Raw genomic sequence first — 27,932 nt, 5'->3', positions numbered from 1 at the left:
CACCTAAAGGAAGATTATTTTGACTTATAAATACCTGCATTATTAATATTTCAGACGGGAAATTTTGTCCAAGCTGTGGTAAGAGAATATTTCATGACAAGTGGAAAGTGACACCAGAATTAGCAGAAGCCAGATGGGCTCACAAGCAAGCAAGAGAACGAGAGTTAGCTGAAGTGACAGATTTCTTAAGTTGATGCCGATTTGTTTTAGGATATTGTTAAATACTCGTGAATTTTACCTTGTTAACTAGAACACTATCCTATGATCATGGATGCATATAAAAGTGTTTTTAATCCCCCGCCAGAGTGTTGGAGAGTTATAGGAAATGGTCTCTGTCCGTCCATCCGTAACAATTGTGACAGCTCCATATAACGTAAACCCCTTGAAGGATTTTCATGAAACTTTGGTCAAATGATCACCTCATCAAGGTGACGTGCAGAACTCATGAGTCAGCCATGTCGACTCAAGGTCAAGGTCAAAGGTTTGAGCCTTCCATTTTTTGTCTGCTCTGTATCTCCTAAACCCCTTTAAGGATTTTCATGAAATTTAAGTCAGGGTCAAATGATCACCTCATCAAGATGATGTGCAGAACTCATGAGTCAGCCATGTCAGCTCAAGGTCAAGATCACAACTGAAGGTCAAAGGTTTGAGCCTTCCACTATCCATAACAGCAGCGGGGGATATAGCTGTCTTTCAGACTGCCTTGTATTTTTAGTAGCTTGTTGATGTTCAGCAGGACTACTAACTTCTGCTAGCTCGGCATAAAATATGATTGTATGACATATTTTCAAGGTCAGTTTGCAAAGCGACATATCTTTCATTAGAAATTATCATCTAAAAGAGGTAAAGTAAAACAGAGTGTAAGATGTATTTACCAGTGAATCAATAACAACTGGCAATATTTGAATACATTTGTATTTAGATATTTGGAATGAAACTGGATTATCAGCTTAAAAACTTTACTATTCTTTATCAAACTTGGTTAATCTGTCTCAACTCATTTTTGACTCTCAAATTTGGTATGAAATGAGTTTCAAACTTAAACTAAAAAATGGTTTTTGCAGCAGTTGTGTGGACTTTCATATGCCAGTAAAACACAGTTTCTATACTGAAAACTGTCGTTGTTTACTTCAGGGCACCATTGCAAAAGTTCTCCAACATTTGCTTCATAACCAGTCACTGGCACCGAGTTGTCATTTCATATATTAGCTCGACTATTCGAAGAATAGGGGAGCTATCCTACTTGCCCCAGCGTTGGCGTGAGCGTTAGCATGAGCGTGAACGTCACACAAATGTTAAAGTTTGCATACCACCCCAAATATTTTCAAAGTCCATTGAGATATTGCTTTGATATTTTGCATACTTGTTTACCATCATGACCGCAGTATGTAAAAAGGAGGAGGTAACACTATCAAGCATTTTGACTGAATTATGGCCCCTTTTCGACTTAGAATAAATGTTAAAGTTTGCGTACCACCCCAAATATTTTCAAAGTCCATTGTGATATTGCTTTGATATTTTGCATACTTGTTTACCATCATGACCCCAGTCTGTAAAAAGGAGGACGCAACTCTATCAAGCATTTTGACTGAATTATGGCCCCTTTTCAACTTAGAATAAATGTTAAAAGTTTGCGTACCACCCCAAATATTTTCAAAGTCCATTGAGATATTGCTTTGATATTTTGCATACTTGTTTACCATCATGACCCCAGTCTGTAAAAAGGAGGAGGCAACTGTATCAAGCATTTTGACTGAATTATGGCCCCTTTTCAACTTAGAATATGCTTATTGTAATGTTAAAGTTTTACTCATAGCTTATATTATACTATCAAGCACTGAGAATAGTCGAGCGCGCTGTCAACTGACAGCTCTTGCTCATTTTCATCTTCATCGATACAGAATTGTTGTTCAGAATATATGCCTTTACTTCTCCATTGATGCACCTTAACAACTAAGAACACCCACAACTATAGTGCAGTGAACTCATTCCCTCATTGTAAACAAATGTGATACACAATTTGAACTGATGGATATAAGTTCAAATTAAGGGAACAGATTTCTTTTTAGCTCCCCTATTGTGATCACAGTGTGTCTGTTGTGCATCTGTCGTCAACAATATCTTTAAATGACATCTCCTCCAAAACCACTGCATGGATTTTTATGAAACTTGGCCTGAATGTTCCTTGGGTGGTACTCTACCAAAGTTGTTTACAAGGTTCCGCTTGGTTGCACATAGGAGCCACCAGAGCTTAAAATAGAAACATCTTCAAACAATTTCTTTTCCTAAACTGCAGGTCCAATTTTGAAAAAATTTCAAACATAATGGTCCATATGTAACCAACTAAGATTGTTCAGATTGTTCCGATTCGTCAAAAAACATGGCCGCCAGGGGGGTGGTCACTTTTCCATATTTGTTTATAGTGGAAACTTAAAAATCTTCTTGTATGAAACTGCTGGCTCAATTTCAAAATAATTTTACACAAATGGTCCTTGTGTGACCCTCCACCAAGATTGTTCAAATTTTTCCAATTCATTTAAAAGCATTTCCGCCAGAGGTGTGGTCACTTTCCCTGTATGTATATAGTAGAATCTTTAAAAATCTTCTTGTATGAAACTGCTGGCCTGATTTTAAAATAATTTCACACAAATTGTCCTTGTGTGGCTTTCTACAAAAACTTCATATTATTCTGATCCGTCAAAAAACATGGCCGCAAGAAGGCGTGGTCACTTTTCCCTATATGTATATAGTTGAAACTTAAAAAGATTTTCTTGTAAGAAACTGCTGGCCCGATTTTAAAATAATTTCACACAATTGGTCCTTGTGTGACTTTCAACCAAGATTGTTCAAATTATGTTAATAAATCTCCCCCCACGAGTGGTGGGGGGTTATAGGAATGGTCTCCGTCCGTCCTTGCGTCTGTCCGTAACACTTTGTGTCCGCTCCGTATCTCCTAAACCCCTTGAAGAATTTTCATGAAACTTGGGACAAATGATCACCTCATCAAGATGATGTGCAGAACTCATAAGTCAGCCTTGTCAGCTCAAGGTCAAGGTCACAACTCAAGGTCAAAGGTTTTAGCTTTCCATTTTGTGTCCGTTCTATATATCCTAAACCCCTTGAAGGAATTTTATAAAACTTGAGTCAAATTATCACCTCACCAAAACGATATGCAGAACCCATGAGTCAGAAATGCCGGCTCAAGGTCAAGATCAACTTAGGGTTAAAGGTTTGAACCTTCCATTATGTGTCCGCTTTGTATCTCCTAAACCCCTCAAAGGACTTTCATCAAACTTGGCTCAAATGATCACCTCATCAAGGCGATGTGCAGAACCCATGAGTCAGCAATGTTGGCTCAAGGTTAAGGTCACAACTCTGGGTCAAAGGTTTGAGCCTTCCCTTTTGTGTCCGCTCTGTATCTCTTTATCCCCTTGAAGGATTCATATGAAACCTGGGTCAAATGATTACCTATCCAAGACGATGTGCAGAACTCATGAGTCAGCCATGCCGGCTCAAGGTCGAGGTCACAACTCGAGGTCAAAGGTTTTAGCCTTCCATTTTGTGTCCGTTCTATATCTTCTAAACCCCTTGAAGGAATTTTATAAAACTTTGGTCAAATGATCATCCCATCAAGACGATGTGAGTCAGTCATGCCGGCTCAAGGTCAAGGTCACAACTTAGGGTCAAAGGTTTGAGCCTTCCATTTTGTGGCCACTCTGTATCTCGTAAACCCCTTGAAGGATTTTCATCAACTTAGGTCTAATGATCACCTCATCAAGAGCTTATGAGTCAGCCATATCAACTCAAGGTCAAGGTCACAACTCAAGGTCAAAGGTTTGAGCTCTGTATCTCCTGAACCCCTTGAAGGATTTTCATGAAACTTTGGTCAAATGATCACCTCATCAAGATGATGTGCAGAATTCATAAGTCAGCCATGTCAGTTCAAGGTCAAGGTCACAGCTCAAGGTCAAAAGTTTACCCTTTCACTATCCATAACAGTGGCGGGGGATTTAGCTGTCTTTCAGACTGCCTTGTTAGCTCACCTGTCACATAGTGACAAGGTGAGCTTTTGTGATCATGCAGCGTCCGTCGTCCGTCCGTGCGTCAGTCCGTCCGTCCGTCCGTAAACTTTTGCTTGTGACCACTCTAGAGGTCACATTTTTTGTGGGATCTTTATGAAAGTTGGTCAGAATGTTCATCTTGATGATATCTAGGTCAAGTTCGAAACTGGGTCACATGCCTTCAAAAACTAGGTCAGTAGGTCTAAAAATAGAAAAACCTTGTGACCTCTCTAGAGGCCATATATTTCACAAGATCTTCATGAAAACTGGTCAGAATGTTCACCTTGATGATATCTAGGTCAAGTTCGAAACTGGGTCACGTGCTGTCAAAAACTAGGTCAGTAGGTCTAAAAATTGAAAAACCTTGTGACCTCTCTAGAGGCCATATATATCATAAGATCTTCATGAAAATTGGTCAGAACATTCACCTTGATGATATCTAGTTCAAGTTCGAAACTGGGTTACGTGCCATTAAAAACTAGGTCAGTAGGTCAAATAATAGAAAAACCTTGTGACCTCTCTAAAGGCCATATTTTTCATGGGACCTGTATGAAAGTTGGTCTGAATGTTCATCTTGATGATATCTAGGTCAAGTTCGAAACTGGGTCACGTGCGGTCAAAAACTAGGTCAGTAGGTCTAAAAATAGAAAAACCTTATGACCTCTCTAGAGGCCATATATTTCATGAGATCTTCATGAAAATTGGTCAAAATGTTCACCTTGATGATATCTAGGTCAAGTTCGAAAATGGGTCACGTGCCATCAAAAACTAGGTCAGTAGGTCAAATAATAGAAAAACCTTGTGACCTCTCTAGAGGCCATATTTTTGATGGGATCTGTATGAAAGTTGGTCTGAATGTTCATCTTGATGATATCTAGGTCAAGTTCGAAATTGGGTCACGTGCCATCAAAAACTAGGTCAGTTGGTCAAATAATAGAAAAACCTTGTGACCTCTCTAAAGGCCATATTTTTCATGGGATCTGTATGAAAGTTGGTCTGAATATTCATCTTGATGATATCTAGGCCAAGTTCGAAACAGGGTCGTGTGCGGTCAAAAACTAGGTCAGTAGGTCTAAAAATAGAAAAACCTTGTGACCTCTCTAGAGGCCATACTTGTGAATGGATCTCCATAAAAATTGGTCAGAATATTCATCTTGATGATATCTAGGTCAAGTTTGAAAGTGGGTCACGTGCCTTCAAAAAGTAGGTCAGTAGGTCAAATAATGAAAAAACGTTGTGACCTCTCTAGAGGCCATACCCTTGAACGGATCTTCATGAAAATTGGTCAGAATGTTCACCTTGATGATATCTAGGTAAAGTTCAAAACAGGGTCACATACCTTCGAAAACTAGGTCAATAGGTCAAATAATAGAAAAACCTTGTGACCTCTCTAGAGACCATATTTTTCAATGGATCTTCATGAAAATTGGTCAGAATTTTTATCTTGATAATATCTAGGTCAAGTTCAAAACTGGGTCACATGAGCTCAAAAACTAGGTTACTATGTCAAATAATAGAAAAAATGACGTCATACTCAAAACTGGGTCATGTGGGAAGAGGTGAGCGATTCAGGACCATCATGGTCCTCTTGTTTTTCATAAAACATGGCCCCCACACATTGACACTCTCATGTCCTACATGTTTCCCAATATCTATACTAGATAATATATCATTGCATATAAACCTAACTTTGTACTTGTACCATTACATTATACAAACACACTTGAAGCCTTTTTACACAGGTGAACGCATAAGGGTCAGTGACCCTCTAGTTTCTAAACAAAGGCTTTAACATTGAGCATAATATGATACATTGATGGGAAAATAGCATGGATAGACATTCAAGTCGTACTTTGAAGAAATACACCAAGCGCTTGAAAGGGATAAATCAAGTTGTTTCTGAACAAATTTACTTTAAGATTACACATTACTGCATGACTTGCTCAAGTGTTATTGGCACTGTGCCAGATAATATGCTATTAGCACACTTCTTGTCCCAGGCAGAACATCCACACATTCTGACATAGGTGTCATATAACATTGTTTATAAACTATAAAATTATAATAAAAATAGTCAGTATATGACAGAGATGTGCCTTCTGGCCATAATGGCATACCTAGTTACTTATTGTACCCCCCGACAACAAAGTTGTAAGGGGGGGGTATACTGGTTTCAGGTTGTCTGTCCGTCTGTCTGTCTGTCTGTCTGTCCGTAGACACAATCTTGTGCGCACCATCTCTCCTCATCCCCATGACACAATTTAATGAAACTTCACACAAGTGATCAGTAACAACAGTAGATGTGCATGGGGCATGTTAGGTTCTTTCAACAACAAAAATTGCAGAGTTCTGGGACTTTGTTTCTTGTTAACATACTATGTACATACAGTCTGCATATGCAATCTTGTGTGCGCCTAATCTTCCGAACCCTTGCACACAATTAAATGAAATGTCACACAAGTGATCAGTACCAACCCTAGTTGTACATGGTGCATGTTATGTTCTTTTAGATAAATATTCTACATAGTTATGGGACTTTCTTTTTTGTTACTATACTGTATACATACAGTCTATATACATACAGTAAAACATAATTATGCATCTTGTGTGCGTCAGATTGCAATGTACTGTGTCAGTGCATGCAGGGAGTACATTCATCACCTTTAGTGATAGCTCTAGTTTTCCCTGTGGCTAAACCATTCAGGCCATTACTGCCCTAGATGTGCCATTATTACCAGAAGGCATATGGTAGTTGAATGTTAACATTATTATTTGCATAGTTGTTCAAAACATTTCCTATGAGTGCAAGGCTGTTTTCTATATAATGCTTTATATGGAAGACAAGTTTTGAGAAGTAGAACTTAGTTAAAAATGATTTGTTTTAAAAAAGTAAATAATGTTAAAAACATTATGTTTGATATTTATTTATTGTGAAATTATTAATATTGTTAAAAGTAGCATTGCTACAAACAGCTGTGTGAATATATATTGATTCAGGCTTTTAAAGAGTGACCAGGTGTTTACATGCTGTAGGTCTATGCTTTATTGATACAATTTTACATATTATCTTAAACAGTGAATATGTTGTACGTATATTTGAATGAAAGAGAGTGAAAGCGATAAGATTCCCATTATATAACAAAATTTGATGCTAACATACTGTGTGATAAAATGTCTTATGGAGAGAAAAAGAATAATTATTTAAAATTAAAAAAGCTTTACTTGTTTTTTGTGTAAAACAGAAAATTCAAAACTAACTTTAGGAAACCTTTTAATCTGTTAGTAAATGAAAAGCAAAACCAATGTGGTGCATTAAGTTTTAAGCAATTTGTAAATATACTGGAAGATTAGCATGGCTATATAGATTATCTTCTATAAATAAAGATTTTACCTACTTATTTACTTTCTTTTTTTACTAAATTATTGTAAAACACTTCTGTAGTCTGTAAAATATATGCAGATGAGATCACAAGGGGATGAGCAAATGAATTTACCAGGCGCTGAATGATCCGGACATATAAAATAGAAGGATTTTGATTTGGGTTTTACGGCACACCAACACAGTATAGGTTATATGGCGCCAAACAGGACTACAAATTTTGGTCTCATGTACATTGAAATAAAAACATGATGTATGGAATCAAAATTTGCATACCTGCTGGAATCACAGAGATACAGCAAAACAAAGTGTTAAGACCCTATTAGTCGCCTCTTACGATCATGCAAGGGTAAGACAGTGGTTCCAATTCTAGTCATATACAGAAAAAGTTTCAGAGGTACATATGAGCTGTATGTGGTGTTTCACCATTGATGCTCAAGGGAGCAGTGTTTCACTTTTGGTACTTGAGCAAGCAGTGTTTTGCTATTAATGCTCAAGCAAGCAGTGTTTCACCATTGATACTTGAGCGAGCTGTGTTTCACCATTTATGCTTGAGCGAGCAGTGTTTCACCATTGATGCTGGAGTGAGTGGTGTTTCACCTTTGGTACTTGAGTGAGCAGTGTTTCACCATTGATGCTGGAGTGAGCAGTGTTTCACCATTGATGCTTGAGTGAGCGGTGTTTCACCATTGATGCTTGAGTGAGCATGTTTCACTATTGATACTTGAGTGAGCGGTATTTCACCATTGATGCTTGTGTGAGCGGTGTTTCACCATTGATGCTTGAGTGAGCGGTGTTTCACCAGTGATACTTTAGTGAGCGGTGTTTCTCCACGAAATTGCCGTTTTGACCCAAACCACGAAATTTCATGCACACGAAATTAAATGATTTTACAGTATATTGTATAAAATGCATAGTGATATATGATGCAAAATAGAATGCAATTAAATACATGTTCCTGGAGTCAAGGATATAATTTAGTGAGTTTTGTACTATGGATAGGTCCAAACTTAATTTCTGTTGAAAATTATCTATTGAATACATACATACCATACATCATGGTCAAGTGGTTAAGGTGTCTGCCACAGGAATAAGAAGTCATAGAGGATATTTGTTTGTTTTAGTGTAAGATCGAAATATATTTCAACGAGTGAACACTATAATGCAATATTGAAATATATTTCAACGAGTGAACACTATAATGCAATATCGATATATATTTTTTAACGAGTGAACACTATAATGCAATATTTTAACGAGTGGCACAGCCACGGGTGAAAATGTAAATTATGGTGTTCACAAGTGAAGTATATTTCGATCTTACACTGAAACAAACAAATTTTCTATTTATTTTATGCATTTTTATGCAAATTATATCCAGTTTGTCTGCACAACGTCACTTGCATCTCATCATGATATCATAATATTGTGACGTCAGAATATCTTTGTAGAAAAAATGTAAATAGTTCTATAATGTTTCCTGATTTCTTTTACATTTATTTATAATAGAATGTAAATATTTATGATCCTGTTATTATTTTTAGCTCGACTATACAAAGTATATGGAGAGCTATCCTACTCAACCCGGTGTCGGCGTCGGCATCCTTCCGCGTCCCCACCTTGGTATAAATTTTTTTACACTTTCTCTTTTTTCTCCTTATCTCTGTAATTACTTGATGGATTTGTTTCAAACTTAATATAATTATTCTTCATCATCACCCACATCATATGGCACAAGGGCCATAACTCTCACACCAGTATTTCATGAATTATCCCCCCTTTTTACTTAGAATGTCAGGTTAAAGTTTTGATGCACTTTCACTCTATCTTAATTATTACCAAATGGATTTGATTCAAACTGAAAGTAGTTGTTTCACATCATCTCCCACATCATATGACACAAGGTCCATAACTCTGGTACCAATATTTGATGAATTATCCCCCACTTTTACTTAGAATTTCAGGTTAAAGTTTTGATGCACTTCCACTCTATCTCAGTTATTACTAAATGGATTTGATTCAAACTTAAAACAGTTGATTAACATCATCACTCACATCATATGACACAAGAGCCATAACTCTTGCACCAATATTTGATTAATAATCTCCTCTTTCTACTTAGAATTTCAGGTTAAAGTTTTGGTGCACTTTCACTCTATCTCAGTTATTACTAAATGGATTTGATTCAAACTTAAAATAGTTGTTCCACCTTATCACCCACATCATATGACACAAGGTGCATAACTCTGGCACCAATTTTTCATGAATTATGCCTCCTTTTACTTAGAATTTAAGGTTAATTTTGATGCATTTTCACTTAATCTTAGTAATTACTAAATGGATTTGATTCAGACTTGAAGTAGTTATTCCACATCATCACCCACATCATATGACACAAGGTGTATAACTCTTGCACCAATATTTTATGAATTATGCCCCCTTTTTGCTTAGAATTATACTTATTTAGTGTTTTGATACACTTTATCTTTATCTCTCTTATAACTTAATATTTTTGACACAGACTCAAGCTATTGTGCAATATCTTCATCCACCATTGGAGTCATTAAACACTCCAGTGACAGCTCCAGCTTCCTCAGATGTGCCCAGTTTCACTATCCAGCATCTTGTTATTAATTTATACCTTTACTGAAGAATATTTTGCAAGGAATTTTCTAGCATTTATAATTTATATTATTTTGCATTCAAGTGTTGTTCCGTACCAGTGAAAAATAAAAATGAGATTTTCACTGTTTGAAACAGCGAAAATATTAATTCTATTTCACTGATAAATTTCAGTATTTCACTGGAGCATAAAATAAATAGGTTTTTATCTTGCTAGGATACATTTCAATGCAGGTTCTTGGTGAGGCATGAGCTGGTTTAAGAATGGTTCCCTGTTGCCTTCCTGCCAGATGCCTGGCTTTAAAGGACAGGATGCTGGAGTGTAAAGGTGTCTTTCCAAAAAGGTCACATTTAATAAAGCTTACACTTGACCTTTCACGCAATATGACTGTAAAAATATTATTACCGGGTATATGATTTTTGGCTCTTCATAGTTGTGGTGAGCTTTTAGGATCTTGTCAATTTGTTGTCTGTCTGTCATCCAAAATTTCTTTAAAGAATACTTCCTAAACCACCAAGCCAATTTCAACCAGACTTCACAGGAATTTTTTTTGGGGCAACCCTTTCATATTATTTCAAATCTAGGTCATGCTTGCAGCATTCTGATTCCTGTGACAACCACGAGGAAGAATTAAGATAATTTCTCAGAAGCCAATGGCAGAATTTCAGAATAATTTCATAGAAATGTTCCCCTGGTGACCGCATCTACCAAATTTCTTTAAAACATTGTTTATTTAAAAAAAAACATGGCCATCAGGGGGCAGAACTAGTTTTCCTTATACAAAAGGTATTGCTGTATGGAAAACTTCGGAAATCTTCTCTGAAACTGCTGATTCAGTTTCAAAATAATATTCCTGCAATGTTCCTTGAGTGACCATCTACTAAATTCATTTGAATCATTTTTGTTGAGCCCGCTTGCGGAAGCGAAGACATAGTCGTCCAAATAGCTGTTCGGTGTGTGTGTCCGTCCGTTTGGATTTGTTTGTCGACATGCACAGAGCAATCTTGTTTATATTTGGCTAGAATGTTAACCTTAGTGAGACCGAGTGTCATGCGCAAACCCCAGGTTCCTATCTCAAAGGTCAAGGTCACAGTTAGAGGTCAAAGGTCATTTTAGAGCTTGTCCAGGCCATAACTTTGATAAGTATGTAGCAATCTTTTTTTTCTTTGGCGTAAATGTTCACCTCTATGAGACGGAGTGTCATGTGCAAACCTCAGGTCCCTATCTCAAAGATTAAGTTCACACTTGGGGGTCAAAGGTCATTTTAGAGCTTGTCCGGGCTGTAACTTTGCCATGCATAAAGCACTCTTTTTTGTCATAAATGTTTGCCTCAATGAGACAGAATGTCGCGTGGAACTCCAAGACCCTGGCGGGCTTGACATGTTGCCCGTGGGCATCTAGTGTTTCATTAAAAATCATTGGCTCAAGGGTGAGTGGGCTAATATTCCAATACAATGTATATGAATTTTTGGAAAAGTTTGAAAATGTTCTCACAAACTGCTGGCCCAATTTAAAAATAATTTGATAACACTGTTCCTTAAGTTGCCTTTTCACACAATTTATTTGACTTTCAGATAATTCTGTTTTGTTAAAAACATGATTGCCTGTTGTTGGACTAGTTTTTCAAACTTGAATTAGTAGTTCCCAATAATCAAGCAAATCATATGTAGTAAGGTCCATAACTCTGGCACCAGTATTTCAGTAAGAAATTCTGATAAAGGTTTTATGCTATTCCCTAGTCTGGCTAATATATATAATCTTTTTTCTAGAAAAAACAATTTTGTTATATATTCTGACTTCATCATTACCTAGTGTTCTGAGAATAAAAGGGACATAATTATAAAAAATTTGAATAGCCGCAGGAGTTATCTTTTGTGAACAGAACACAGGGTCTGAACACAGACTAGCCATATATTGATTTTACTCAGTGAAACTGCTTGAAACTAAAAATTTCTGGTTATTGCTTCTGGTCATCACCGAAATATTTATTTGACCAGGTCAATCAATCTATTGCCAGTATTTCATGAATTATGCCCCCTTACTGGAATTTCTGTAGAGATGTTTGTGCATTGTAGACCAACTTTGAAATTTCCTGGCTGCTTGCTCAGAATGAATAATGATGCTTTGAAATGTCGTTAATTATTTTTATAAATCAAGTATAAATTTTTGAATTTCAAAAATAATGACACAAACATAATTTTCTATAATTTTATTGGTTAACCATGTTAGTGAGAATAAATTATTTGTCACAAATATACATATATATCATCTGATCTCTATAACAATGGCAACATTCTGGATCATACAGCAACAAGGTAAAAATATGGAACAATGTCATACAAACAATGAATAAATAAACATTCTTTAAACACTATCAGGTAGGTTTTGATATCGTTGAAAAGACGAAAACTGCGCAACAGGGTCATTCTGTTACTGTTACTATATTTATGAGATGTATTCAGTAGTCCTTGCAGAAGTGACAGGACATTAACCCTTGGCCTGCTGCAGGCAAATTTAACAGCCTTTGCAAACAGCTTGGAATCAGATCAGACGCCGATTAAATCGGCGTCTGATCGGGTTCCAAGCTGTTTGCTACTCTGACAATATTTCTTCCAATTTTGGAGCAAATTGAATGAACTTCACAATTTTAGCAGACGACATTTCCAGCAGACGACAATTTATCTAGCATGCTAAAGGTTAATTCCGCCATGCTCTGCTCATGAAACTTACTACAGTCAGGACGTCTAATACGTATAGTCGTTCCAGCTATAATCTATGTTGATAGGGAACATCAGCGGGTGCTTTCAGTTGCCACGGTTACAACAACCCATCATTTTACCCGTCATGGGTGACTTACCCATTCATAGGATTGGTTCAATATTTGACCACAGAATTAGAATATTAATATACATTTCACATATTTTAGTATCAGTGTAAGGTAGAAATATCGTGCACCCATTGAACACCAGGTGCAATATTTTCACGAGTGGAGCAGATGCGAGTAAGTAAAAAATGTCGAAGTGGTGTTCATGAGTGAAAGATATTTGACCACACATGTAAAACAAACACATTTTATTTTTATTTCATGTAATTCCAATGTTTTAACCAAATTAAAGCAGTCCTGCTCGGGCAAACTCTTCTTTTATATTTGAATAAGATAAATTTCATTTAATGACAACTACTCTATTCCAGACCTAAACTCACAAATGCAATATTTCATAAGGGAGTACGAGATCTATTATTTTAGTTTCTTCTTTTTTAAGACAAAAGAGCTGTACCAAAGAAATTTGATTTTAAGCAGTAGGTAAAGCTATGCACTCATTCACTGGCCCGTGGCCATGTCCGCGGCGGCATTGGTTAAGCCTGTCTTTGGGAATGGATGTAACTTCACACACTTGTTCAATGTGATGATATGACATGCAATGTGCAGATGAAATAAATGGAATTAGCATCTCCTCGCAGGACCGATATGGGGAAGTAACACTATGTTGGAGTTTGATTCACGGATTATTTTCCGGCTTACCATTGCTTAGTTATGTTTTTGCATGTAAGCTGGTATCTAAATAACCGCTTGTTGGAATGAACTAAAACTTCACTCACTTACAATAACAAGTAAAACATGACTTCATTTTGTCCCTTTTGACTTAATTTATTGATTGTAAGCTTATATTTCGGCAACCGCTTGGTGGAATGAACTGAACCTTATTAAGCGGAATAATATGACTGTTTTCCACGTTGATGTGTTTCATGGAAAGGGCGGCTGCGGTTATCATTTTAATCACGCTTCTGGCACATAATGGTCTTGCTGTATCAAATTGTTTGTGATATCCGTTTTGAGATATCATATACTTGAATTTTAATTTGACTTTCAAACAGTTTACATTATAATAAATTATTTATTATAAAATGCACATGCGATTCATAACAAGTAATGAGGTGGTAAAACAGGTTTTTTTTTGACAACCTGACAAGAGAGCATGTTATAAAGTTGCATGGCTTATAAACAAAAAGTTATTGAAAAACAAAAATAGTCTATTTAGAAGTTTTTGTTCAGTATACATACATGTATCTGAATCTTCATTGAAGTATATTTTGGAAAGGATTTCTGATTATTTATAATTCACATTCAAATGTGGTTCCGAACCAGTGAAAAATAAAAATGATAATTATTTCACTGCTTTGAAACAGTAAAAAGCATCAATTTTTTCACAGATATATTCCAATATTTCACTGAATAGCATAAAATAATTACTATTCTGTTAAAAAATATCCCATCCTAAATCCTAAAGCTCCCTTAAAGTCGTACTCGATGCCTAGATCTACTGATCTTACAACACGCGGTTACTTCATTAAATCATCTTTTTTGCTGGCAAATGGCGTCGCTCCATAGAAGGTGAATACTGATAGTCTATAATCTCGAACTGCTCCATCGTCTGCCGATTAGCAGATGGTCGTCTGCTCGAGTAAGGTACCGTGTGGAATTTCCTCTCGCTGCTGTAACTTGTGTAGGGAACCTTGAAAAAATAAACATCCGTAAAGTTTTTCATGTTTTTCAACTCCTTGTACCGTGATACATACATACGTATGTTCACGTCTTGAGAATTGAGTACATACATACATAAATTCATTTCGAGAATCCCATGCTTTGAACATTCAGAAGCATACGTGTTATAGTCTGGAGAATTTCATGTTTTTGAACACGTTTATAATAGTTCTAATAGTTTGAAATAGATATTCATTCTTACATGTAACAGTCGGGAAAATTCCATGCTCTGTGTATACGTATAGGTTATAAGAATCGGGAAACTGTTTTATGCGGTAATTCGGCAGAGCCTCGATACCGCAAAAACAGTTACACGAGAGTCAGATATTTCCATCCGCACCTTGTACTAGTGACAGATTCTTTTTTCTTGCATACCGTATTCAAAAATAAAATGAAAAGAATGCTTCTCTTTTAAGCACTTTTTATTATAGTAGCGCATGACTTTACACATTCATTCATAAATTACAGCACTAGCTGGGTCATCGTACATCCTGGTGTAAAACGAGTGAAATTCAGAATGTTACGTTTCCTGTAAAGCTTAGCATACATACGTACATGTAAAACAATTTACAGGCGTACGTTGAAATAATTTTTAGAATTCTGTCTAGTCTAAAATGACTTGAAATGTCATGAAGGAAGTTTAATACTTATATTAGTTCTCGGAAACTTGAATTAATGACAGTCTTGGATACGAGCGATGTGTAACGAAAACTCAATTAAAAATGAAAATTGAGCAAAGTTTGTCAATTTAATGAGAACAATGTTACCATGTATCCTAATACTGACATTTCGTACAAAACACGAAATTGAGACATTGAGTGTATTTTACCTGTTTATCCAAAATCATAATTGGAGAATCGGGACTGTAATCAGGCGTCATCATAGGTGTCGGCGCCGGTAGCGGACGAACTGTCGATGATACCGACGACGTGGATAAACGAGAAGATACGGACATAGCCCGCCGCCGAAATGGCCGTCGAGGCAGTTCAAAGTCGTCATCGTCCTCCTGAAGTACACGGAAATAAATGGTACAGTCAAAGACAATGCTTTATCTAGGCGGCATTAATTCCAATTTTGTCGTGCGGGCATTATTATACATAGCCTAGATAAAAAAAAAACGTCCAATCTTTCTTTTCAAATACCCCCATATTTTGCCTGCCGATTACAATACATATAACGGCGGTATAGGCTGTGGGCACATAAAGAATGAAACACTAATCCAAATATAGGTCACGATAGGGCTGTCATTGATTGGGTCTTAGGCGTATCGACGATACCGATATATCAGAAGACAAATATCGACGATACATCGATATATTGATTATTAAGTTAGATTAACGACCTATTTGTTCATATAATACTATATACCTTCCTGTAAATCCTATTTTAAGTTTTATTGCCTACTTCCATATTTCTGTTTGATTGTGTTGTATTTGTATTTATGAAATAAAGAAATACATAAAAAATAATAACATCTTTCATTTTTATTTTGCCTTCACTCCTTTTCTGCATTCATCCAAATTTACAACTTTGTGAACTTAAGTTGTTTTTAGGGTCTGAGTGTTTATTTGGGTAGTTTTTTCTACCTGTAAAATATCGATTTTGAAAATGGGAATCGATAATCGATCGACCAAAAAAAATCGTTGATACATCGATATCGTTTCTATCGATGACAGCCCTAGGTCACGATAAAACTTATGCTTAATAAAAGATTTTGAAATATTTCAAATGACTTAAAAGTACGAAATGTAGTATTGATATTATCATGCATTCTCTCTGTGAGGAAAAAAAAACTAGTATACAGTTGCCATATGAACGGCAATTTAAACTGAATATAGAAATTGAAATTTGAACTTTTAAATGACATAACATCATGAAAATGTCTGGTAACTTTTAAGTGGCAAATTTTGCTAGGGATCGCCCACGAAGAAATGAGATATTCCTTTCCCATATACTGACAAACTCCAAATTACCACACAGTTTAAAGCAACTGACAATTTCGAGACGATTTTTATTCAATTTAGATACTACTACGCATAATTAAAATGCACACATTTATTTCAATGGTTCCGAACTGCATTCTTGAAAATGAAATACGAGGTGATTATTTCTGCAATTGGCTCTGTTAAGGTTAAATCATTTTGAAAGGGAATGATAAATTAAATGCATGAGCACTGTGCACATGTTTCACAACTGTATTGTTTTTTTACACAATTTTCTATTATATATATATATATATTATTTTGTTATTCAGTAAAGCAAACTTCCTGTTGGTGAAGAAAACACACCAGTTTTCTACTCGTTCTTTCGAAACGAAAATACGAGGTACCATAAAATGATTAAGTAACTGTGAACCTGGGAGATTTTTCTAAACTTTTAGTGTTAATTTTTTAAAGTCCTAAAGGTATGAAATGCTTAGTAAGCCTCTTGCATTTAGACAGATTTATGGCCCCTTTTACATTTCTTGTTGTTAGGTTTTGGTTAAGCGTATATCAAAACTTTTAACGATGTACACTTTTGAACAAAACGGTATCTAAAAGGCAGGCAAAATAACTTTAACAAAAACTGAATTGTATGAATAACATTAACAAAAGTTCGGTGACCTTAGTCGCAAATAAAAACGTATGTCTCCCATATTCATAGACCTTTCTCCAACTCCACTCATTGAGTGCACTCTAATTAGGAAGTGTTTCTGTGTTTGTTGTGTAGCTACGTGTTTCTGTGTTTGTTGTATCACGACGTGTTTTTGTGTTAGTTGTGTCACGACCTGTTTCTGTGTTTGTTGTGTACCGACGTGTTTCTGTGTGTGTTGTGTACCGACGTGTTTCTGTGTTTGTTGTGTCACTACGTGTTTCTGTGTTTGTTGTATTACGACCTGTTTCTGTGTTTGTTGTGTCACGACGTGTTTCTGTGTTTGTTGTGTCACTACGTGTTTCTGTGTTTGTTGTATTACGACCTGTTTCTGTGTTTGTTGTATTACGACCTGTTTCTGTGTTTGTTGTATTACGACGTGTTTCTGTGTTTGTTGGGTACCGACGTGTTTCTGTGTTTGTTGTGTCACGACGTGTTTCTGTGTTTGTTGTGTCACTACCTGTTTCTGTGTTTGTTGTGTCACTACGTGTTTCTGTGTTTGTTGTGTACCGACCTGTTTCTGTGTTTGTTGTGTCACTACGTGTTTCTGTGTTTGTTGTATTACGACCTGTTTCTGTGTTTGTTGTATTACGACCTGTTTCTGTGTATGTTGTATTACGACCTGTTTCTGTGTTTGTTGTGTACCGACGTGTTTCTGTGTTAGTTGTGTCACGACCTGTTTCTGTGTTTGTTGTGTCACTACGTGTTTCTGTGTTTGTTGTATTACGACCTGTTTCTGTGTTTGTTGTGTCACGACCTGTTTCTGTGTTTGTTGTGTCACTACGTGTTTCTGTGTTTGTTGTATCACGACCTGTTTCTGTGTTTGTTGTGTACCGACTTGTTTCTGTGTTTGTTGTGTCACTACGTGTTTCTGTGTTTGTTGTATTACGACGTGTTTTTGTTTGTTGTGTCACGACGTGTTGATTTGTGTCTCGATTTTTTTGGCTTTTTTGTGTCACAACGTGTTTCTGTACTTCTTGTGTCACGACGTGTTTCGGGGTTTGTTGTGTCACGATGTGTTTCTGTGCTTGTTGTGTACCGACGTGCTTTTGTGCTTGTATCACGACGTGTTTTTGGTATTTTGTGTGCCACGACGTGTTTCTGTGCTTGTTGTGTCACGACATGTTTTGGCGTTTGTTGTGTCACGATGTGTTTCTGTGCTTGTTGTGTACCGACGTGTTTTTGTGCTTACGTGTTTTGGGTATTTGGTGTGTCACGACGTGTTTCTGTGCTTGTTGTATCACGACGTGTCTTTAGAATTTGGTGTGTCACGACGTGTTTCTGTGTTTGTTGTGTCACGACGTGTTTCTGTGCTTGTTGTGTCACGATGTGTTTCTTTGCTTTTTATGTCGCGATGTGTTTTGGTGTTTATTATGTCACGGCGTGTGTCTGTGTTTTTGTTGTGTCACGTCACCTCTCTGTGTCTGTTATGTCACGACGTTTTCAACTATTCCTGGAGATTATGCTTAGTGGCAATCTTTACGTTAAATAACGCTCGGCTGTTATCGATGATCATGCATTTACGAAACAATTCAAAGTTACATTTATCTTTTGTAAAAGAGCGACTACTAGTTAGTTCCTCTGACATATAGATAGAAAACTTGAGTATGAGCACTTAAAGACTGCTGCGTTCAGTAATTTATCATCGTTTTCTGTTATTCAGATGAGTAGCGTCTTGGGAAGAAGTAATTAGTTTAACATCACTGTTTTCCCCCAGAAGTAACCACATAAAATATCTTCTTTAATTGGGCCAAAGGATGCCTTTCCAAAATTATTTGGTTAGGATCAATAGCAACAAAACAGTATTAGCTATCCCAGTCATCTAAAATGAAAATCAATATACATGCAGTATTGCTGTGACACTGCCACAGTACAAGGAACTTTCATGTTTCTCAAGAAGAATTGCCGCTGATCGGCACAATCAAAAACTGCAGTAAAGGACTTCAAACGTTCATTTATACTAGTATGTAGTTTTCAGTCTTAAACGAGTTAAGTATATGAACGTTTATCAGAAAGGCAGTTCTTAGCAGTGGCATTAAATTAGTATGAATTTCCGCAAGTAATTTCTAATTAAGTAGTTCATACAAGTTCATAGAATATAACTCAGGCGGCACTAAGTAATTGCAACTACAAAAGTAATTATATGCCAGTCAGTTTTATCATTTTACATGTTCAAATATTTTTAAATCTTAAATAACGTTTAAACCAAAAACTTCAAACACCCTTGTGTCCGAAATACGAAAACAAATGTTGATATACTGTAAAAATCATGTCTGTATGTATGTGTATATATGGACAATAATGAAACTGTGAAATGATATCGCAGTTAGCCAAACTACTCGCCGTGAGAATCATTTTTGCTCAGAAATTTTATTGCAATTTCCAAGTGTTTGCTCTAAACTCTCCTCCCCGTTTGTCTTCCTTTACAGCAAAGACCTCTGGCGTCACAAAAACAAATTTTATCAAAATGGATTTTATTTATTTGATATTAGATTTAAATTATTGAATTTGTTTTGAGCTTTAAAGCTAATATGGATGTTAAAAGAAAAATAATACCGAATGATATTTGAATTTCTTTGAAATGGTCATGTGATTTTCTTTGTCAAGTGATATTTGTCGTCTGCTTACCGTGCTATCGTCCTCATTAAAGGACATTGCTAGTTCAGATTCTGCGGCCTTTCTTTTCCTCATCTCTACCAACATTTCTCTAAACTGTTCCTTTAAATTCTCTATCTTCTTCATTAGTTTGTGATCCTCTTCACAATGATCGCTTCGTTTAGCATCTAATTTGTGTTTCAGGTTCTGTAACTCTTGATGTATCATTGACATCTTCTTCTGAAGCTAAAAATATAAGCGAGTTAACATTGTTCCTTATAGTATAGTTCTCGATTTTTAAAGTTATTTTACAAAAGAATTATAACGTTACTCTAAAATATCAAAACTAAACGGGAACTTGACTCTGAAACGTCAAGAGGATCTTTCGTGGCCGAGCGGTTCAATTCGATGACTTCGAATCACTTGCCCCTCACAGATGTGGGTCCGAATCCTCGCTTAGAGTGTAGAATTCTTCCTGTGAGGAAGACAACGCCCGTGGTTCTACCCAGGTGCCCGCCCACTCTTGGAGAGTATCTAGGGTCTTCTTCCACTAGCAAAAGCTGAAAAAGTCGCCATATGACCTAAATTGTGTTGGAGTGACTGTAAACCTAAAAAAACTGAAACGTCACGATGTGTCATTTATTTTTACGAACGTCAATTGCCTGCGCTTGCCCTGCTATAAGAAATTAGTGCTATAAAGGAAGTAATTCGATTTTTATATTTATTCCATTATTTGTAGAATAAGATATTGGAAATAATCTATCTCTGGCTGTTATTGCAGATGGAAATCTCTGGCTCTCAAGTAACTGTTTTAGCGGTAACTCAGCAAAGCCTCGTACCTTACAGTTTCCCTGGAGCCGGATATACCCAAGTGTAGCATATTCTTATTATAACATGATGATGAAACCACGAAATGTACATAACTGTCATCACAGGAGATGACTACTTCAAATAAGACACTGTTTGTTTGACGATCAGAAAATCAAATACAAATGTACTTTGTATGTCAAATTTTGTCAGTAAAACTTTGTAATACTAATTTCAAGTCTTCTATATATAAAAGTTGTGAAGTTAGGCTATAGTTGGTCTAAACGGGTACACATTTTTCTGTAATAAATGCGTATAAACAAAATTATTCAAACGCATATGTCTGTATACTTGTATTTCGGTTGATACATTACTTAAGACGGTCAATCAAATTTTGGTATTTGTTCAAAACTTAAACATCTTATATATTTTCACCAAGTGCTTAACTGAAGTTAATCTTTCACCGGACACATTTTTTGACTTCCTATCTTATTACATGTCTGACGTCGTGGTAGTGAAATAAAGCCATTACATAAATTTGTTTATTTGGTCTATAATAGGTAAAGATAAAAGAAATTTTGATGTTTAAACAGAAAAGCTTACATGTGATAAAAAGAATATTACATTTGTGCCTTTCCATATTGAATTTATTAAACTCGTTGAATAAAATTGATAAAATGCTCAACAGAACCTTGCATTTTATTACTTTATTATGCCCCCACCCCCACTTCGAAAAAATGGTACAGTGTTTTGCAGATGGTCGGTCTGTCGGTCGGTCTGTTGACAAATCGGTTTCCGGAGGATAATTCAAGAATGAAAGTTGATAGGGAGCATGGTCATGACTAGCAGATGGCCCCTAATGATTTTAAGATTAGTAGGTCAAAGGTCAAGGTCACAGTGCTCCGGAACAGTTAAACGGTTTCCGGGTGATAACTTGAGAACGCTAGGGCTTAGAATCACGAAACTTAATAGGGAGGTTAATCATGACATGCAGATAACTTCTATTGATTTTTAGATCAGTAGTCAATAGTCACAGAAACCCGGTACAGTTAAACCGTTTCCGGGCGATAACTTGAGAACACGTGGGCCTAGGATCATGAAAATTAATAGGGAGGTTGATCATGATCAGCAAATGATCCCAATTGATTTTGAGATCAGTAGATCAAAGGTCAATATCACAGTGACCCGGAACATTTTAACGGTTTCCGGGCGATAACTTGAGAAGGCTTGTGTGTAAGATCACGAAACTTAATAGAGAGGTTGACCATGGCCAGCAAATGACCCCTATTGATTTTGAAATCAGTAGGTCAAAGGTCAAGGTCACTGACCCGGAACAATTAAACCGTTTCCGGACCATAACTTGAGAACGCTTGGGCCTATGATCACGAAACTTAATAGAGAGGTTGACCATGACCAGCAGATTACCCCTATTGATTTTGAGGTCAGTAGGTCAAAGGTCAAGGTCGTACTGACCAAGAAAAGTAGAACTGTTTTTGCCAAATAACTAAAGAATGCTTTGGTCTAAGATCACATTTGATACGGAAGTCACTTATGACTGGAAAGTGAAACATAATTATTGATTTGAGGTCAGCACGTCAAATGTCCAACGCACAGTGACCAAATAATTTCTGTTTCTAGTGCAGTTACTGAATGCATTAAGAGAGGGGTGGGGGTGCATTTCGTGTTCTACGAGCTCTTGTTCAACTCGTTTCATAAATTCAGTATGAAAAAACACTCATATAATATCCTCTGTTTAGATTTCACAAGCTTGATTGGTTTCTGTGCGGAAAGATATTGACCCATACTGCTGATTGAGAGTGCCCTTGCAATAAAAAATAACGAGACAAGTCTCGTCAAAAGGAGGATTGAGTCGTTAAGATATTTTGCAAGAAAATGACAAATGAGCCGTGCCATGAGAAAACCAACATAGTGGGTTTGCGACCAGCATGGATCCAGACCAGCCTGCGCATCCGCGCAGTCTGGTCAGGATCCATGCTGTTCGCTATCAAAGCCTATTGCAATTAAAGAAACTGTTAGCGAACAGCATTGATCCTGACCAGACTGCGCGGATGCGCAGGCTGGTCTGGATCCATGCTGGTCGCAAACCCACTATGTTGGTTTTCTCATGGCACGGCTCAAATATTTCCTGCGTCAATAATATTTCCTCTCGCTCGTCAAAATGACAGACATAGGAAAATAAGATGTTATTAAGCAATCAATGTTTTGAAGCGTATATATACTTTCTTCAATTACTGATATATTGTAAGCTTAATTTTATAAATCGAAGTGTTTCACGAGACCCCATAACGCTCCCTGCAGATAACGTCTGTCATGCGTATATCACACCCGCATGAAGATTCCGGATAGTGTTATGCGGAAGACATGTACAAGTCATTTTGAACCAGTAGAAAAACGTTAGCTTAAAAATCCCCAACTCGAGCGTGATCAATATGATTTTAATAAACTCGTGCAATATAATATACCATCATCAACGTCATCATCTTTATTACCCCAGCATTCTTTATCGTCTTTTTTATGCGTTTTTTTAAACAAAGAATCACCTAATCTGGTTTGACAAACAGTCCCACAAGGGATCATTTTTTTCAATGTGAAAAACTTTCTGTAATCATTTTTTATAAAACTGAACTCGTGTCGATTTTCAATGCTTAAAGTGGAGGTCATTTTATGATGGATCAGAATGCGGTTTGTATCGTCATCGGTGTCGCATCTCAAAAACAAGATTCTCTACGGAATCCTGATAGGGCATCCAAGCATTTTATTTGTCACACGCTGTATCGTCCCGTTGTGCGTCTTATAGTACCGTCTCTCATCACACCACATAAGCTTAAAAGACTCCTATGCAGATAAGAAAACTCGGCTAGTCAGAACTAGAATATTTCACTAACCATATCTTGAAGAGTTTTACCTCGTTTCCGCACCTATGACGAGGACATGAATATACACATACCAGTAATAGAACAGGTAGCTATAGAAGATGGAGAAGTATTTGATGATATTTATTACTATCAGCACTAGTATTAGAAGCAGCAGAAGTAATAGTATTAGTATTTCATTTGTCTTTTTCTTGCATCAAACATGACCCCGACTTTTCTTTTGACTTTTATTCAGCACTGACAATATTCTTCAAGAAAGTAGGTTACAGACATTTAAAATGGGTCCTGATGTGCGCCGCAGCCATTGGAAATATGTCGATTTTGTATAGAATAAAGAAGAACAGTTATTTAGTGTGTTGTAAGCAAAACATTGTGAAAGTACTCAAACAACCAATGCCATTAAGCGTACAAAACAAGATCAGATTGTAACTAAATTAAACTGCATGCTCTTTTGCTAACGCACAATTTCCTTTGAAGCTATGCAGAATAAAGTGAAATGTACCATCATTTCTTACTAAAACCTCGGTCATGCAAGCTCTAATTTACATGATGATTTGTGTGTTTTCTTTGTATTCATTTAACAGCAGGGTGTAATCAGGTTTCAGTTAATTAATGAGCTAATGAAATAGTTCCTCCAATCTAAAATAATTAACTGATGAATGGGAACTACTTTTCCCTTCTACAAAATCGAATTAAACATTACATGGCATGTTACGAAGGTTGATTCGGTTATTTATTATTTTCCTGTAATCGATAAATATCTGCAAATGAAACATGAGGGATTTCCGGAGATTTTTTTATAAAAGCTCAAGATAGAAATTATCAAAGACGATGGCAACACGTATAGTTGTAGTACTGGAGTTATGCCAAAGTTCAAATAACGCCTACCTTTCTATGTGCTAGAAATAAATTCCACGTGCGGCACCTGATCTTGTTTTGTTTATAGGAGAAAACTTCTGCATCTATTCAGATGTAATATTTTAAGACATAGATACTATTAGGAATTTTAAGCCAAGCAAAATATATATAAAAGTCGAAACTCATTTACATTTTATAGGATTATATTTCATCAATAAGACCTTTTTTTTAAAATTTCTACCGGTTTATATTTAACATCAATTTTACTTTGCTTCTGGTGCATTATTTGTAAATAGTTTACAAACTAAGCTTTTGTTTTAATTAAAAAGAAACACTCTTTTTTACTATTTTCTTAAATTTAGAAACAGTCGGACATACATCTGGAGTCGCGCTTCTCTGACAACTTACGCTTTAAATATTTTTAAACATTTCGGATATAGTCAGGCTACCTGACTTTCAAATCAGATGAAATCAATTAAAAAAGAAAAAAAATATTTTGACTGTATTTTGTGACTGTTATGCTCTTTAGCGTGAATTTATAAACACAAAATGAAGACTTCTTCTTTGACTAAATCAAGTTTGAAGGTGGAAGAGTAATGAAATCAAAATTATAACTAAAATCCGACAGATTAATGCAAAATCTACCACGATTAAAAAAGATTTTCAGTGTATTATTTTACTGTCTAATTTACGGAGAGGAGGACTCCGTGGCCGACTTGTTAAGGTTTCTAGCTCTGAAGCACTTGTCCCTCGCCTCTGTGGGTTCGAACTCTGCTCGGATCGTCATGTGAGAAAACCATCAAACTGGCTAACGGAAGGTCAGCTGATTAACCCAGGGGCCTACTAGTGTCTTAATTATTGTTCAGATGTGCATTTGAGATCTTTACCCCACGCATGCAAATCGCCAAGAGTCTTAAATTGTGTTGGTGATATTAGAACCCCTCTTCTCAAGCTCCGCCCCAGGATGCGCACAGGTAAAACTGGCATCTTGAATAGATTATGATAGAGACTATCATACAGCGCTAATCATTATATTGTGTAATCTAGACACGGAACGATCATTCATAAAAATGATAGATACCTGTACGTACCTGAGGGAACATATGCAATTGTTTCAAGAAATTGCGTGTGTTCAGTCTGAAGTATACAGTTTTCAATCTCTTAGTGCTTTTGCACGGGAAACCCTCTGTTGAAAGAAAATGCGCTATAGATGCGTATAGCTTCAATTGTTCTATTTTCGGTCTTTTGGTGCTTGACGCACGATAAATTCCAATTATTTATAGAAGAAATGTGTTTGTTTCAGTGTAAGATAGAAACACGCAATGTTCTATGCACGAGTGAGAGATATTCTGACAAACAAATTTTCTTTTTATTTTTTCAACGATTTGAATCATTTTATCCTGGTGAAATATATAGTTCAGTGAAATTACCAGATTTCACTGTTATAGCTCAATAATTCACTGAATAAGCAAGCCTCTTATGGTCTAAAAAACCTTGCTCATCGAAACTTTACCATATCCAATTATGCTATTTCAATTCTTTATACAGTTGGAAGCAGGTTGCCATACCAACAACTATACAATATTACAATTTTGTATAATTTACTATGAAAAAAATTAGTTTCTTTTGGTTAATTTTACCCGGTCTGAATATTTAATATATTTAAGGTAATAACCATATAATTATTTCTTGGTAACATTAAAATTATCGGATGAGGAGTGTTTTCTGTATGCAAGTTTCCTTGTTTCCCTCCCACTTTAAGAATTTAAAGAGACACATTCACACATAGGCGATTTTTTGTCTTGTAAAAACATCCATAACTTAGGGTACTGCACAAGTGACAGATTGACGTATAAATTTTGTGAATTATCCTTACAAATAACCAAAAAGTAATGTGCAGAAGAGAGTAAACATTTGCAAAGTTTTTGAAATAATGAAGAAAATCAATATTCTTTTTTCCTTTTTTACCAATATCTAACTCTTATTTTCACTAACGTGTGTCAATTATACTTCTATTAAAAACTTGATTGAAATAAATTTGCTGAAAAATTTCAGCTCAGCTGTGGGCGAGTAGCTTTAAGAGAGGCAATTACCTATTTAACGTTTTAACGAACAACAAATTATCTTTAATGGCCCTCTCATCATTTCGTTTCTTCCTAACGGCTATATAATGTAGGTATATAATGTTTTAATATCGGAAGCAGCATTATGCTACTAAAATCTACGGATGCGCAAAGGGGACACGAGTATAAAGTAATACAAACAAAGAACTGTTCTTACTTGGATACTTTGCTCATACTAGGAGAAAGCTATATGAGCCGCGCCATGAGAAAACCAACATAGTGGGTTTGCGACCAGCATGGATCCAGACCAGCCTGCGCATCCGCGCAGTCAGATCAGGATCCATGCTGTTCGCTTTCAAAGCCTATTACAATTAGAGAAACCGTTAGCGAACAGCATGGATCCTGACCAGACTGCGCGAATGCGCAGGCTGGTCTTGATCCATGCTGGTCGCAAAGCCACTATGTTGGTTTTCTCATGGCGCGGCTCATATGACGTAAGCCGTTCAAAGGGTTTAGAGGATAGAACAAGATAATCCCAAAAGTCTCTCCCAAGTTTTGATGCGTATGGTGTAAAGCATCCACATGGGACCATTCTTCAATTTTATTTGGAGGAGTGGGGGAATCAAACTCCTAGCCCCTGGTTTCGAAGTACACTGAGTCAAAGCTGCTAACCAACAAATCTTAGCAAAAAAAAAAAAAAAAAAAGCTGTGATTTTATATTCATTTTTCCGAGTATGGTACTCACGCTTTTTGTCAAATATGGTGCTTTTTACGTAATATCTCCAGGCTGTCACATCCGGGACGTACATGTAGATGCGACAAGATGATCGATTCTTTTCATAAGAGTCTATTTGTGCAACTTAAGGCTAAAATATCCCTGCATACAGGGCGAATATTTTCAGTACTGCCACCCTCAAACACCTGCTAAATGTTCTGAAAAGTCTCAAGGTTTGTAATAAAAAAAAAGAAGCCAGTTCATTGTTTTCCACTAAATGAAAAAAAGTCTTTTCCAAACATTTCTTTACCTATATTGATACCTTGCAGAGACATGAACGAAAGTTGGGTTTAAATCATATCGATAGAGTTTAACTTTATTATACAGCGACTTCCCACTTTTAATGTGCTGGTAGGTCCGAGGTGCCCACGCGGTTATTTCGACTACCCAGCAAATCTGATTGACTCCGACTTAGTCTCAAAGTCAGTGCTATGCATGCAATAAGTTTTAGTGACCTTGACCGCTCGAGCAATAAAGCCCTTTGCCACTAATTCAACTGCCTTACTGGTGTTTAAACTGTATGTTGTTGTAGCTGTTGTTGTTAGATAGTTGTTAGATAGACAACTTCTTTAAACTCAAATGAAATTCTCGGTTTGATTGTTTTCAAAGGTAATTTCTCTGAAAGAAAATGAAAGAATGAAAAGGGCTGCAATGAAAGTGTTACGGTTTCAGTCGCTAATCCTGGAAGCCGTTGGTTCGTATC

At 36.4% G+C, this 27,932-nt stretch overlaps 2 protein-coding genes across 3 annotated transcripts in view; one reads left to right on the top strand and one right to left on the bottom strand.

The window, feature by feature from the left end:
- Positions 1 to 8,963, top strand: part of LOC123552276 (uncharacterized) — a 28,260-nt gene extending 19,297 nt beyond the window's left edge. For both annotated transcript variants that reach the window (XM_045341807.2, XM_045341806.2), the window contains exon 8: positions 55 to 8,963. In XM_045341807.2, coding sequence (XP_045197742.2) covers positions 55 to 194 — 140 coding nt within the window. In that variant the 3' untranslated portion in view covers positions 195 to 8,963. The remainder of the gene's footprint in view (positions 1 to 54) is intronic.
- A 3,294-nt stretch (positions 8,964 to 12,257) lies between these two features.
- Positions 12,258 to 27,932, bottom strand: part of LOC123553022 (uncharacterized) — a 36,977-nt gene continuing 21,302 nt past the window's right edge. Inside the window, exons 4-6 of the mRNA XM_053541777.1 lie at positions 19,866 to 20,078; positions 15,436 to 15,612; positions 12,258 to 14,577 (exon numbers count right to left, since the gene is read on the bottom strand). Coding sequence (XP_053397752.1) covers positions 14,413 to 14,577; positions 15,436 to 15,612; positions 19,866 to 20,078 — 555 coding nt within the window. The 3' untranslated portion in view covers positions 12,258 to 14,412. The remainder of the gene's footprint in view (positions 14,578 to 15,435; positions 15,613 to 19,865; positions 20,079 to 27,932) is intronic.

The sequence above is a fragment of the Mercenaria mercenaria genome, chromosome 4 (genome assembly GCF_021730395.1).
Source record: "Mercenaria mercenaria strain notata chromosome 4, MADL_Memer_1, whole genome shotgun sequence".
Taxonomy (NCBI): Eukaryota; Metazoa; Mollusca; class Bivalvia; order Venerida; family Veneridae; genus Mercenaria; species Mercenaria mercenaria.
This window is presented reverse-complemented; position numbering and strand designations above follow the sequence as displayed.